The 12,869-nt window shown below is 53.9% G+C and overlaps 7 protein-coding genes across 7 annotated transcripts; 5 read left to right on the plus strand and 2 right to left on the minus strand.

The window, feature by feature from the left end:
* Positions 1 to 267: 267 nt before the first annotated feature.
* CONPUDRAFT_162224 (uncharacterized protein) lies at positions 268 to 1,774 on the plus strand (the record flags this gene model as incomplete). The annotated part of the gene is made up of 5 exons (XM_007766377.1): positions 268 to 603; positions 665 to 692; positions 763 to 937; positions 999 to 1,457; positions 1,527 to 1,774. 5 exons carry the CDS (start codon positions 268 to 270, stop codon positions 1,651 to 1,653), a joined length of 1,125 nt encoding a protein of 374 aa, XP_007764567.1. The 3' UTR covers positions 1,654 to 1,774.
* Positions 1,775 to 1,879: 105 nt separating this feature from the next.
* On the plus strand, positions 1,880 to 2,737 carry CONPUDRAFT_162225 (uncharacterized protein). Its single transcript, XM_007766378.1, has one exon. It carries the CDS (start codon positions 1,956 to 1,958, stop codon positions 2,649 to 2,651), a length of 696 nt encoding a protein of 231 aa, XP_007764568.1. The 5' UTR covers positions 1,880 to 1,955; the 3' UTR covers positions 2,652 to 2,737.
* A 256-nt stretch (positions 2,738 to 2,993) lies between these two features.
* CONPUDRAFT_149774 (uncharacterized protein) lies at positions 2,994 to 4,416 on the plus strand (the record flags this gene model as incomplete). The annotated part of the gene is made up of 3 exons (XM_007766379.1): positions 2,994 to 3,146; positions 3,212 to 3,424; positions 3,478 to 4,416. The coding sequence occupies 3 exons, from the start codon at positions 2,994 to 2,996 to the stop codon at positions 4,414 to 4,416; spliced, it is 1,305 nt and encodes a 434-aa protein (XP_007764569.1).
* Positions 4,417 to 4,667: 251 nt separating this feature from the next.
* On the plus strand, positions 4,668 to 5,949 carry CONPUDRAFT_149775 (uncharacterized protein; the record flags this gene model as incomplete). The annotated part of the gene is made up of 4 exons (XM_007766380.1): positions 4,668 to 5,004; positions 5,072 to 5,240; positions 5,303 to 5,767; positions 5,823 to 5,949. 4 exons carry the CDS (start codon positions 4,668 to 4,670, stop codon positions 5,947 to 5,949), a joined length of 1,098 nt encoding a protein of 365 aa, XP_007764570.1.
* Positions 5,950 to 6,345: 396 nt separating this feature from the next.
* On the plus strand, positions 6,346 to 8,306 carry CONPUDRAFT_87410 (uncharacterized protein; the record flags this gene model as incomplete). Its single annotated transcript, XM_007766381.1, has 3 exons — positions 6,346 to 6,760; positions 6,813 to 6,973; positions 7,032 to 8,306. The coding sequence occupies 3 exons, from the start codon at positions 6,346 to 6,348 to the stop codon at positions 8,304 to 8,306; spliced, it is 1,851 nt and encodes a 616-aa protein (XP_007764571.1).
* Positions 8,307 to 9,108: 802 nt separating this feature from the next.
* Positions 9,109 to 11,182, minus strand: CONPUDRAFT_97342 (uncharacterized protein; the record flags this gene model as incomplete). The annotated part of the gene is made up of 4 exons (XM_007766382.1): positions 9,109 to 9,893; positions 9,957 to 10,199; positions 10,255 to 11,052; positions 11,115 to 11,182. 4 exons carry the CDS (start codon positions 11,180 to 11,182, stop codon positions 9,383 to 9,385), a joined length of 1,620 nt encoding a protein of 539 aa, XP_007764572.1. The 3' UTR covers positions 9,109 to 9,382.
* Positions 11,183 to 11,507: 325 nt separating this feature from the next.
* CONPUDRAFT_117158 (ribosome biogenesis protein BRX1) lies at positions 11,508 to 12,862 on the minus strand (the record flags this gene model as incomplete). The annotated part of the gene is made up of 5 exons (XM_007766383.1): positions 11,508 to 11,905; positions 11,955 to 12,090; positions 12,141 to 12,242; positions 12,293 to 12,582; positions 12,640 to 12,862. 5 exons carry the CDS (start codon positions 12,860 to 12,862, stop codon positions 11,751 to 11,753), a joined length of 906 nt encoding a protein of 301 aa, XP_007764573.1. The 3' UTR covers positions 11,508 to 11,750.
* Positions 12,863 to 12,869: the final 7 nt, after the last annotated feature.

Genomic DNA, 12,869 nt, shown 5'->3' on the forward strand with positions numbered 1-12,869 from the left:
GCTCAAGGACTGTGTCATTACAACCTTGTTTGTACATGTGGGTCCCCAAGTCTTTTCGCTTGCAATTCGCCCTTCATCGACTCAGGGGCTGTTTCCTAAAGTTCGTAGTCTTTAGACGCTCGGGGATCTCGGACTTTCTTTCTCTGACCCATGACAGCCCATGACGCAGTTGCACAGCTACTTTGCGAACAATAGCCGCTCGTCTGTCATTCTTGCTTTAACAACCATCTTGGGCCCTCTTTCTGGTAGCAGTTGAGACAGCAGACAATGAACCTCACTTACACCACATCCTCGGGGACGCAGGTCGCAATTAGCGCGGATCCTCTTTCTGTCCAGTCCGAACTCATCCTCACTATCCTCCTCTATCCCATAATCAGCATCCTCACCAGATGGCGAGTCGAGTACTGTCCCAAGCAAGGCAGAGAAACAGTTCTTCCCTTGAATACAATACCCGCCAAAGAGGACACAGCTACGCCGGATGTTCAAATTGTTGTTGATCCCACCGCAGGGAAGTCTTCTTGCGATACCGAGCCAGCGACGGGGACGCCCTATAAGAGCAGACAATCCTTCTTCGAGATGGCAGGGAGAGTATGGACACATGAGGTGAGCAACATGCAAAACTGTTATTGTCTATTGATCCTGCTTATCATCGATCTTCACATAGCGATGGAACGGGCTCTACAAGGGTCTCCGTAAGCACACCAATCTTCTTATCAATATATGTGGTACTCATGCGTGATAAATACTTGGCTGTTGACTTAGCTCTCCTTTTGGTGTCACAGGCACTCTCAGGTTGGCTGCGTTGTCGCAACGTCGACCTAGCCGAAGTTCTCATGACGGAACAAATGAATCTATCTTGGGGTGTTGGCTTGAGCTTTTTCACCAGCATATTCGGCAGGCTTGCATGGTGGATACCACAAACAATTCTCCTTACACGGTTTGTCTTCCAATGTGTGATCGACACTACTGCTCATGCTCACTCTTCATTTCATTGGTAGCCTGATCGTTTCTCCAGAAACTGTCCCATTCCCGTTCTTCAAACCACGCTCTCTCATGACACCGACTGAGCTAGCATTTGCCGACGGCCATGGCTGGATCGCCATGTTTGTGCCAGGCCTCGGACAAATTTTGACTCCTGTACTTACCAGTATCTTCACGTTCTGGCAGCTTGCCTTTTTGCTTACAGGCGTCTTTCGGCGTTACCTCCTCCTTTCTATCTTTCCCCGGATAGACAACGTTTTCTTGAGCCTTGGCGTCGTGTTCTTTGCGCTTGTCGGAGGCGCATTGCTCGACACGGTGCTGTTAACGCCACTTGAAGTGGCAGCATGCCGTTTGGCTGTCCGGGCGGATCCCTTTTTCGCCAAGGACATAGTAGGGCAAGCACTCAAGGACCATCCGGAAACGCGCGATGCTCTTGAACGGTTGGAGAACGAGGCAGCATCACGGGCATACGTCAGGTACGTGTGGTCATATACTTTGTAGCATCGTCCGTTAGGCTCACCCACGTTTTCCCGCGTTTTGGATAGGCTGAGACAAGTACGATATGATCACCTTCGGCTGCGCCACTTCAGCACAATCATCTCTGAGGAAGGATGGGGTGCGTTGTACACTGGGTGGTGGTGGACCTTCTGGCGTTCGCTGGTTACGTACTAAGCAAGTGCAGGTGAAACGCAGGATATCGGTCTCAGGCGTCATGGTGTTGTTGATACGATATTGTACAATTTGTTACACATATGGCTCGTATGATCATGCAATAGTGGACAGAGAAAGCAGCTCTTGATAATACTTAGGGGCAAACCGTGTTTGTCCATATACAGACCCGATAAGATTACGCTGAGGTTGATCAGAACTGAACGCACACATACCATCAGCATGGGTACGTTCCGTCCCACTTGGTCGCACTATCCCAACGCCCTCGGCTGACACTGAACGACCTGCTCTTCTTGTTTCATACAATGCCTTCTATGACGACCGCGACTCCGCCTGGAGGCCTGGCACTCTGGCTGATCCCGACGCCCGATCAACACGCTTTTCTGCAGGACTTCGTCGAGAAACACTGCCGCCCCTCTTCGCGCGCAGGCCTGTCTCCCAAATCATACCCGCGACTCATCCCGCACGTCACACTCATAAGCGTGCCCACCAGCGTGCCCGACGCGCACGGCCAGCTCATCACCGTGGACCGGCTCAAGTCGTTCCTCCCTGACCGGGACCCTTCCTCCGAGCTGTCACCGGAGAGTCCGGGTCCGAGTCGCGACGGCCGGCTGCCGGGGAAAGTGCGCGCGGTGGTGACGAGCGACCACTTCTTCCGCTCGGTGTTGGCGGAGCTGGATGCGTCGCCCGAGCTCGTGGCGTACCAGCGGAAGATCGAGGCGCGTGTGCAGGCGGCGGGGTGGAGGGTGACTGCGCCGATGTTTCCGCACGTGTCGTTGGCGTATATCGCAGACGAGGACAGGGCGGAGCGGACGAGGTTGCTCCGAGAACTCCGGGGCGAAGGTCACGTCGTTGAGGTTGAAGGGGGTGGGGTGGAGCTGAGGGTAGGTGGTAGGGAGCCTCTGAGGACGTTTGAAGGAGCGGAGGTTTGGATCGTGGATTGTGACGGACCTGTTGAGAACTGGAAGACGGAGTGGTCGATACGATTGGATGGGAGTTGAGGGAGCTCCAGAGCTACCTTGTACCTTCATGACATTAGGAGACTTGAACTGACATATCAATTTACGAAATGCATAACATCAAGAACAGCTATCGAGTAAGATACGTTTGATGCAAATTGCTAGTGCAGTGCCGCAATGAATGCCAACTTTCGATGCCCGTTAGTGAAATGGAATGTCGAGCGTTGGCTACAAAATGACAACTCGAACAGCGTCTCAACCTTCTTTACCTTCACGATCTGTTACGACCTCTTATGAACACACACCTCTAGCCTATCCACAGACTATTTATCTTGTTTATCTGCATACGACGCACAGCAACATCTCAGGGAATACAAGGACAAGATGTTGATCAACCTCATAACCGGGATTCTTAGCTTCGTTCGCTACATCGTTGTAGCATGCGTTGCCGGAACCGCCGCTAGTATCCTCTGGCTCGCAGGTGCCCGGGCACCGCGGGTTACTGAGGACAAGGCCCATCATCACTTCAGACACAAGGTACGGACTGGCCGAGATGACAAGAGCATATTCTGACCCTAGGGCATATCATCGACATCCAACAGAAATTTGCAGTCATCGACAACATCAAGGCAGGATCTCTGGCACTCGGCGGCGCGAAGCCTCCTAACACGACTGTGGACTCGCTTTGGGATGCATTCCTCCTGACGCTCGAACCCCGTGCATGGGCGGGCCACCTGAATGTCGGCGTGAAGAGCGCGGTACACTATGCGCTCGGACAGGATCTAGCTAGTTGGCTGACGATCTTACCCCGCAATGTGAGCGTGTGTTTCGGCTTCCGTGGGCATGGACTAATACAGGAGTCTGACAGAAGTACCTTGACTTCATCCGGTCCGCCACGAGCAGCAACACCGACTTTCAGCCATCTGAGCAAGGAGAAAAGGGAGATAAAATCGAGTCTGCTGCCGAAGTACGGGCAAGATGCATCCAGGTCATCAAGGCAGGCACTGCGCGCAGGATACAGCTCCGGATGCGCAGCCTGTCCAGAGTCCCCCTTGTGCGTTCGCACTCTGCCCCTGGTGTTCCACAGATACAGAAGGTCGAGTCCCGCGTTCCGGAGATACATGCGGAGAGTACGCTAAGCACTAAGGTCGGCCTGGGTATCAGCGCCGTTCAGGGTATGAACGGGGCAGAGAAGGAAGCTTGGTGGCGAGCTCCAACTGCAGCACAGATGGCGGGCACAGACGCCAACGCGCGCTGGGCGAACTCGGTGCTGAGGAGAGATATCGCAGAAATGATCAAGTCCAGGGCTCAGGAGCGATTTGAAAAGGCTCAGGGCATCATTCGCGATCAAGATGAAAACACGGTCAGCGGCGAGTCTCGGGTACTCAACCTGGGCTACGATGGTGCAGGTTCTCCCGCAGCGCTTGCTCCTTGCAGCTCGGTGCCCAAGATTAACATCGAAGCACCATCGCCGGGGCCTCCTTCGGTTTTCTCATATGCCGAGGCTGTCAAGACCATGGCGAACGCACGGGCGAAGATTCCTTCGAAAAAGAGCAACCGAGTTTTCAGCGAGAGCAAAGGCAAGAACACTAGCCCTGAGCGCACAGATGAAGGCGAGAAGGAGAACAACCTCGCGTCGTCGGATGCCGGGGCAACACTGAGCTGGAGGCGAAAGGTGTCGCGTCCACCGGTGAAGACATCTTTATTTTCGGTGCTGCGTTCGGGCCAGAACATGCAGACGTCGTGGGATGGGGTTAAGCATGGGATGGGTGCGGGTGGATCCAAGTCGACAGTCCAGCTGCGCTGATGTAGTCACCTCGACGTTATAAAGTAGTTGAAGTAAGGTAGTTAGTGAGAGCATGGTTTAGCCGCTAAAGCCGATGTTTGACGTTGTGTCCTGGCCTGGGCTGGTCTCCAAATCAGAGTTCTGCCCCTGACACCATTCACTGAGGCCAGAATGTTCTGGCGCTCGTCCTCGTAAGCTTTCTTTTCCCTACGTTGTCCCCTCTCTAGCGCTCTCTCTCGGACTTGGGTCACTCGGTTGGGCTTTTGACTGCCATGCACATTCTTTCGGAACTCTGGTACTCTGTCCTTCTCTATCCGCTCTTTAATGTCCTCGTTCGTGCTCGCGCCGATTACTCTCCCAAGCTCTCTTCGATCACTGAGTGTGAACCTCTTGACCAGCCTGAGTGGTCAAGCGACAAACCTCGCCTCAGCACGATCGTAGAGGAAGACATTCTTTTTGATGTCAAGACCGAGAACGATGATGAGCTCATCGTTTCACAACAGCCGCAACCTACTCTGGATATGGAGAAGGGGCGCAAGTGGTACATCTTTGCCATGACGAGGCAAATCTGGGACAAGGAAGGCCTCGCGGGGTTCTACAAAGGCCTTGGTACGTTCACGTTCTTGTATTCGGCGAAGGGAGTTTGACTTTTTATTCACGTCAATCTGATGTGTAGCGCTCCTCATTCTTTACAAGCTTCTGTACTCCTTCACTGGCCTCCACGACCAATCGATGGTTGTTGGCGCCATGAACGCTGGCTGGGCGCCTGCTAGTATCGCATCAAATCTCACGTTGGCCTCGTACAAGCTCTGGCTGCAAGTTCCCCAGACCGTCTTTGTCGTAAGGTACGTGTTGCCTAGTTTTCGCTGCATTATATCGGACAGCTGCTCATCCCAGTTCCATCTAGGTCAATCACCTCAACTACACATATCCCGTGGTTCAGCCCGCAAGCCCTCCTCACTCCTGGTGAACGCTCGCACCCTCTCTGGCCCACGTTCTTCGTGACGATGTTCGTTAACCCGTCCGTCCTCGTCGCGCTCTTCTTCCGGATGTGCTATATCCTCGGTATGGCGTACGTCCGCTGCGCCCTCGGCGAGCTCGGCGAGTCCGTCGCAAAAGCATGGAACATCCCAGATAATCCGGCTGCCCTGGAGGGCAATGACAGGGCGTGGATGTACGCGCTTTTCGCTTGCTTTGCGGTTGTGTGGATCTTCACGTTTGTGGTGGACGTGCTTGTGCTTGCGCCGCTGGATGTGGCTACGGTTAGGCTGGCGTTGCAACGGAACACCTGGATCGAGGGTCCTGAGGAGGAAGACGCGTGGACGGCTGAGGAGGGCCGCATTGGGCTGCCGATGGAGGATGCTATCGTCAGGTACGTGTTGTGCTTACCCTGTGCCCATTGTCGTGACTGACATTTGTTTGTGTAGACGTCGTCCCGAGCCTTATGATGGTCTGAGGGACTGCCTGAGAAAGATACGCCAAGAGGAGGGAACTGGTGTGCTGTACCGAGGGTGGTGGTGGACCTTTGTCAAGGCCATCTCCATGTACACTTGAAACGGACATGTGTAAAACGTGGTTTTTCTTTATTCTTCAAAGTTTATATATACGCGGACTTTTCTCGGTTTCAGGGACTCTTGCTCGTTCTCATAGGGTTTGCGCTTGTGTTTGCGGTCTTGCTTGGGTTACATTATTATAGGCTTACGTTCTTATAGGACTTTCGTAGTGACAGTAGCTCAGTGGTGTATTTGCTCGGTATAAACACAATGAAACTACAAATGTAGTAAGCTAGATTTGATCAGTCAATGGGAGATAGGGGCTTTTGGGCATGTGCCGGTGAGGAGGCGTCATCTGCGTGCACATCCCCTTATTACCGAACCTCAGCCCTCAGCTCATCGCAGAGTCCATCGTGCTCGCCATCCCTTTCCATCGTCAACGTGCTTAAAGCCAGGCATGGTACCCAGCGCAGAAGAGGTCGAAGAGTACTTTCGCTCCCTCGAGCGTTATGTCGAGGACACCGTCTCATCTGCGGCTCCCAACATGCCCAACGCCCGCGAGGCCTTCTCCCGCCTCTGGACCGACATCTCACGCTTCGGGCCCCCGGGATGGGCATCTCTACCCGACATCCCTGTTCCGGGTCCGTTCAAGGTCCCGCCACCGCCGCCGCCTCCGCCTCCGCCCAAGAGCACCCTTGAAAGTGCTGCAGGTTGGGTGTCTGACCATAAGGTTCTGTGTGTCGGTGCGCTCGTAGGTGCAATTGGCGTCGGTACCCTCGCTGGTTACGGTCCGTTTGCTTGGACGTTGAAGGGGCGGAGGAGGGCACGGGCGACGGGCGCGGACCGAGATAAGGAGAAGCGGCGAGTTGTCGGTGTGTAGTGCATTTGCCTCAAGGCTCGTGTATGCTGACTGTCCTTCTGTAGTTGTGCTCGGTGCAGACCACCCGTTGGGCTTCCCACTCGTTGCCGAGCTCGAGCGAGCCGGTTATGTGGTGATCGCATCCGTCTCGACACCTGCTGCTGTTGATGCGCTCGAAGGCGCCTGCGGTGGATTTCTTCGTGCACTTGTGCTTGACCCCAACGAGGTACGCCAAACTCGCGATTGATGACATCGACTTACTCATTATTTGCTTGTTGCTTCAGCCCGCAACGATCCCTGTCTTCCTGCGCTCTCTTGCATCAACGCTATCTCGCCGGTTCCCGCTCACCTCTGCCGGCGATCCCTACGCACCTTCGCCTCACCACCCCGTCCTTTACTCCGTTGTTTCACTCCTCACTTTGCCTTCCTCCATCATCACTCCCAACATTGAAGCCTCGCCCCACGCACCGCTAGAAGCCCTTTCTCTCCAGTCAGCTTACATCCCCCGCCTGCTCGCCTCTCACGTCGCACCCGTCCAAGTGCTCCAAGCTCTCCTACCGCTCCTCCGGGCCGATGCTGTTCGCTTCCCGTCTGTGGGTTCTTGCCCGCTCGTCATGTGTGTCCCTGCACCCGCGGGTCGCATTGGGCTTGCTTTCGGTGGTGCAGATGCCCTCATCGCCGCTGCAAACGTGCGCGCTGCGGACCTGCTCCGGCGCGAGGCAGCTGCCGCAGACGGCATGGGCCGCGTCAAAGTCATCACCATCGATGTCGGTGCTGTCGCCCCTCCCCCGGGTGCATCTGATTCCTCCGCTGAGACTGAGGAGGCGATCAGCACGGACGACTGGACCCCATCGGAGCTCGCCGCCTATGGACGCGCGTTCACTGCCTTTGGTGGGTCGCAGGCATCTGTGCGGAGGCCGTCTGATGTCCGCGTGTTCGTCGACGGTGTCCTGAGCGCCGTAAGCGGCGGCGCGCGCACCCACCGCGCGCGTTCTATGCCCTTGGTCTTTGGACTGCCACTCGGCTTGTGGTCAGAGCGCTGGCTTTACTGGTTGCGCGGCGACCGCTTTGCGCTGGGCGCAGGTGCGGGGACATATTCGGCTGCCAGCGTGTTGCCTTTGTCGATACTCGACACGCTGCTCAATATCCCGCACGCCCTCGCAAAATTTCGTAACAGACTGACGGCCGCGGCGCCGTCTGTCACTCTGCCGGGTGAGGCCTACCCTGCGCCTGGTGCACCCTCCGCTTCTGCTTCTCGCACAAGTTCATACCAGGCTGCGCCGGTGGCAGCGCCGTCGCCCGTGCGCCCCACAAATGCCAGCCTGCTTGGCTCCGTGCTCAGGAGCGCGCACGACGACGCCAGCGAGCCGCTCTCTGACCGGGATGCGGGTGAAGACGTCCACGAGACGGGCTCGGAGGCGGACGTGGAGAGCAACGACGGGGATGGCGTCAGCATGAGCTCCGGCGTGGGCACTGTCGAGAGCAGCTGGGTCAGCCTCGACTCTCGCGGGGCCCACCCGTTCGTTGGAGGCGAGCGGAACTCGTGGGCTCAGCTCTGAGATCCGAGGTTTGAGCCGCATACTTCTGACGTTTCATTTGATTTGGAAAAGGTGCTCTCCAAATGGCTTACTTGATGGATTAGAATTCTCGTTGGGCAACGTTTTGCTATTTACGACTTCGTGTATTATTTCTAGTATCCTCTGCTCTATTTCTGTGTCTGTATAGCTTTAGCTTGCCCCTGCTCTTTCTCATGTATCATAAAATACATTTCGTCTCCGCTCATTGTTATGGTAACATATACGTCCATTCATTCGCGATAATTGACTCCTAGGACACAGCCACAAAGTCGAAGTCGAAGTCCGGTATCTTTTCTTCCCACGGTCTTTCTCTTCCGTTCATCGATCCCTGGAGTTCTTCTCCGTTCCTACTACATAACCTTTTTCATCACTTTTATTCAAAACAGTCTGAGTGACGCTTCTGATGCTCTCATTAATCATTGTTCACCTATCCTTCCATAGAGCTCCGTACAGTTCAACACCCTTGATCATCGATCATCTACCGTCCCTGTTGCACGCAAGGTTGCACGACCTGGAGTGAGTCGGACACTATTCGCTCAATCAACTTTCGGTTCGGAACGTAGGTGCTGCTACTGAGGTCAATGGAGAAATGCCGTCCCGCTAGTACACGACACTAGATGCGATATGCCACGTTGCGACATCTCCACTTCCTTGGCTTTATTCGGATTCTTGCTTCCTTCTGCACGTATACCGATGTCTAGTATTCATTACATGAGTTATAATACGCAGTGAGAAACAAAACACGGCTACGCATACGGACTGGATAATAAGCAGTTGATGCGATGAGTATTATATACACCAGCAAGTGAGTTCGAATGAGCGGGAGGGATATTAGTGAAGAGAGCGACAGATATCCCAGTACAAAGTGGTGGGAGGTAAGTTGATGTTTATGATCGAAGGAAACAGATGAAAACTGCTCTACGCATGCATGGGAAGGCACGTAGTCATGAAACATGCTGATGCTGATGAAGGATTCACGGAGGCGACGAGGCAAAAGACAGTGAAAGACGCTTAAAGACCGCGAGGTTGGCGTGTAGAGATGCCACGATGTTAATATTTCAAGTAAGGCCAGCAATGGTTGATGTAGTCGAAGGCGAGGATGCTGGCGGTTCATACAGCGGCAACTGCATAGACCAGTTTATCTTCTCCTCTCCATTCGGGTGGAACAGTTGCGAATAAGGAGGCAGCCTATTTGTGTACGCAGCACCCTTGTTCATCCCCATCCCCACACCCACCAGCTGCTCCAGCCCTGCCCCCACGTGTGCAACGACAGGGGGCAACAAGGGCGGGATCAAAGTCTGGATACGTGGGTCTATGTGTAAAGGCGTGGCACGCACAAAGTTGAGCGGCACAGAGAATTGCAGACGTTCTGCGGCGACAATACCATATGAGTCTGTATACTGAACGCGAAGGGCAAGATGTAATAGGTGCTGGACTGTAAAGAGTGGTGTGTCTTCGCTGGGACGAGCCCCGCGTAAGCCGGCCCAATCGCTTTGATATGGCTCTTGTAGAATGGGAATATGCATGTCGAGCACATACCAGTCCTCGGGATCGGATTCTGGTAGCGAACTGGGGGGAAATGTAGATGACCTCGGTAGCGCACCTTCGCGTTCCGGATGGAGAGAGAGAGACGAGGGATGCCGAACGAAAACATGTGTATTGCCCCCAACATTGAACAATCCGGACTGATCCAAAGGCAGGAGAGAGAACGTTCTTGTGACTGTAGACCGAAAGTGCGCAGGGGTAATGACAAGACCAGCGTCAAAAAAGGAGGCCAGCGAATGTGTCTGCCGCAATGGAAGATAAGGTGGTTGGTATGAACATGGTGGGACAGGCCATTTAGCAGCCTCAATCTCATTACGCGGCATAGTATTTCTGTATAACTTCGATCAGCGAGAGGTTGTGGAGTGGTGAGTGGGTAAGTCCACACCTAAAGAACTCCGTTTGCTCAATGTCTACATTCACCTCAGTAAGTTGCAGTCGCGCGCGGAATCCGTCCTCGAGGTCAGTCGCTCTTACGCGCAACTCGATGGGAAAAGATCCGCCTTCGAACGACACAGGGCTTGGCACCAGCGCACCGACCCTCACTTTGCTTAACACTACAGGGGGAATCCCATGCCGGGGGCTCTCCATGCTTGCCCGCTGAGCATCGACGACAAATGCTGACATGGGAAACGCCGCACAGCTGTCCTCCATGCGGGGCGGATCCACGTAGCGTGCTACCACGATCGGGCATTGAGGTGCCTCTACAATGTTGGTTTGCCCGCCACCAAAAGGCAACGTCATGCAGCTCGTGATTGCAGTCATCCATGATGACGGGCCCGCCGTAGGTGCGCTGCTACATTCCTCCCCGTCGAAAAAAGATGCGCTTGCGTAGAGTGCGTAACGAGTTCCCGCATCGCCATGGAAAGGCGACGGGCTTCCCCATGAAGAGGTTTCAGGCAGCCACCCAGGTATCTGTAAGTCAAATACGAAGTGCCATATGCACGTCTTCTCCCCGCCCTGTGTTGCGTTGGAAAGCTGAAGAGGTGCTCCAGAGACAAGTTCACGCGTTACTAAGCAGAGTCGCACAGCTCCGTACCCCGTTTCTGGAGTAATTGATTCTTGCCGACCTTCAAAAGTGACTATGAGCGATTTCAGAATATGTCGGGTTGGCGAACGACGTGACAGAGGCCAGGAACTTGGATTGATCGTGATTGTGATGCGACCCGAGAGCGAAAATGACGTTCTGAAAAGGAGAAGTATGCTGGCTGAGACCTGACAACAGCGGCATTTCGGTACAAGACTTACGATGCATCTGGAGGGCCGTACATATTCAGGCTGTCAGAAGACGGTATAACTTCCAAAGAACAAGGCATATATGGCTAAGGAATGATGAAACGAGAGAGAGAAGAAAAATAGCAGGTCTAGGGAGCGACAGCGTTCAGGCGGACGGGAAGGCCCCTTGGACGACCCATCAGCTTTTATCAAGCATGGAGGCGGACAATGGCTACAAAACTGGGCAATGGCGCGCAACGCTTCGTTCATCCAGCTGATGCTGTCTCGGCAGAGGATGTGACCAGGTCCACTGAGCAGCATATGCGTGCAGATCGCCTTTGTTTCATTACCAGGAGCTGCCTGAAGCAGCGGACAATGGAGGGCGACACCTCGGCGTCTGTACGAGCACAATGGATTAGGTACCTAAGAACACTCACTCACGCTCCGTATACAGATAACATGTAGGTAATCCACCCCGCAAAATCATATCTCGAATCTAACGAGTAACCCCTGATCAACATTAGTGGGCGACTACAAGAAATGGGGTACGGAAGTTCGGGACGGGGACGGCGGGTCAAACGCACTAATGTCATGAGTCCTTGCCATACGTTCTCGGATCAACGTTTGCGTAGCAATACTGCAATGTCCAGCACTGGAAGGTGTTTGCGTTCATGCAAACACCTTCGAGACCGCTAGGACATCCTCGTCTCTCTTGCGCGCCTCCTTCCGTTTGCTACTCTCTTCCTCCGCGTCCTTACGGGCACCATATTTCATACCCTTTTCTTGTCGTTCCAACCTACGTACAGCAGTAGGTGTAATGAATTCTGAGAACATGGGGTTAGCGTTGTGACGACGCTGATCGGCAGAACATACCTGGGTTGGAGTACACGGTGGCGCCATGGAAAGCACCTTCGAATATCCGGATTGGCGTGAGGACAAAACGGGGACCAATCTCTACTAGAGAGGTCTGAGGAGGGCCGTTCGGCTGTAATGGGTCCTTCTCCATTATCTGCGCGGGCAATGTGAATTTCTCTTACAGGACCACTTGATAGCACTGACCTGGAAATTCCGGAACCATATTTTGTTATCGAGAATCGAAAAGGAGAGGATGTGATCTATGAATGGCTTTGCTCGTCTGGCTTGTGGTGGAACACCAAAAATCTGACGACCCATCAGCTTGAGTGGACAGACAAAAGAAGCACAAGACACACATGCGTGAAAAGCTCCTTTGTTAGTCTCCCCCATTCCGTGTCCTCGAATGCTTTATCAAAGCTAAGAATCCCCCGGCTGCCCTTGAGACAGTTGCCAGTCATTTTGAGTTCGTCCATGGTGTGGACGTTTTGTACGTGCATCTTGATGCTCGGGCCATTGGGCGTCTTCGCAGCCCACAAGTAAAGGTCTTCGTGACGCCGAGCCTCAAAGTAAAGCGTGTTGTTACAGTTATTGAGATCGGCAAGCTCAGGAAGGAGATGAAGCTGAGACTTTGAGTCAAGTTTGGAATCTTGGCACGGCGACTCAGAGGTTACTCTGGGACTTTATGCATACGAAAGATACTCACCCTTCTTTACATGTGGTAGAAGTGCCTCCAGATCGTTCATGAGGTGTCTCATGCGGTGTGTGATCCCCCGCGAAGACAACAAGAGTACGCGCTGCTTGTTGCGCTTCTTCTTAGGCTGGATCTCCGTTTCGTCGACATCCATGTCGTCTGCCTTTCTCTTCCCTTTTCCCACTACGTGTGCCTTGTGCGCGTTGGACTTTTGAGCTTTGAGAACGGACGCCATAGCTTCC

This window comes from Coniophora puteana, assembly GCF_000271625.1.
Source record: "Coniophora puteana RWD-64-598 SS2 unplaced genomic scaffold CONPUscaffold_2, whole genome shotgun sequence".
Taxonomy (NCBI): Eukaryota; Fungi; Basidiomycota; class Agaricomycetes; order Boletales; family Coniophoraceae; genus Coniophora; species Coniophora puteana.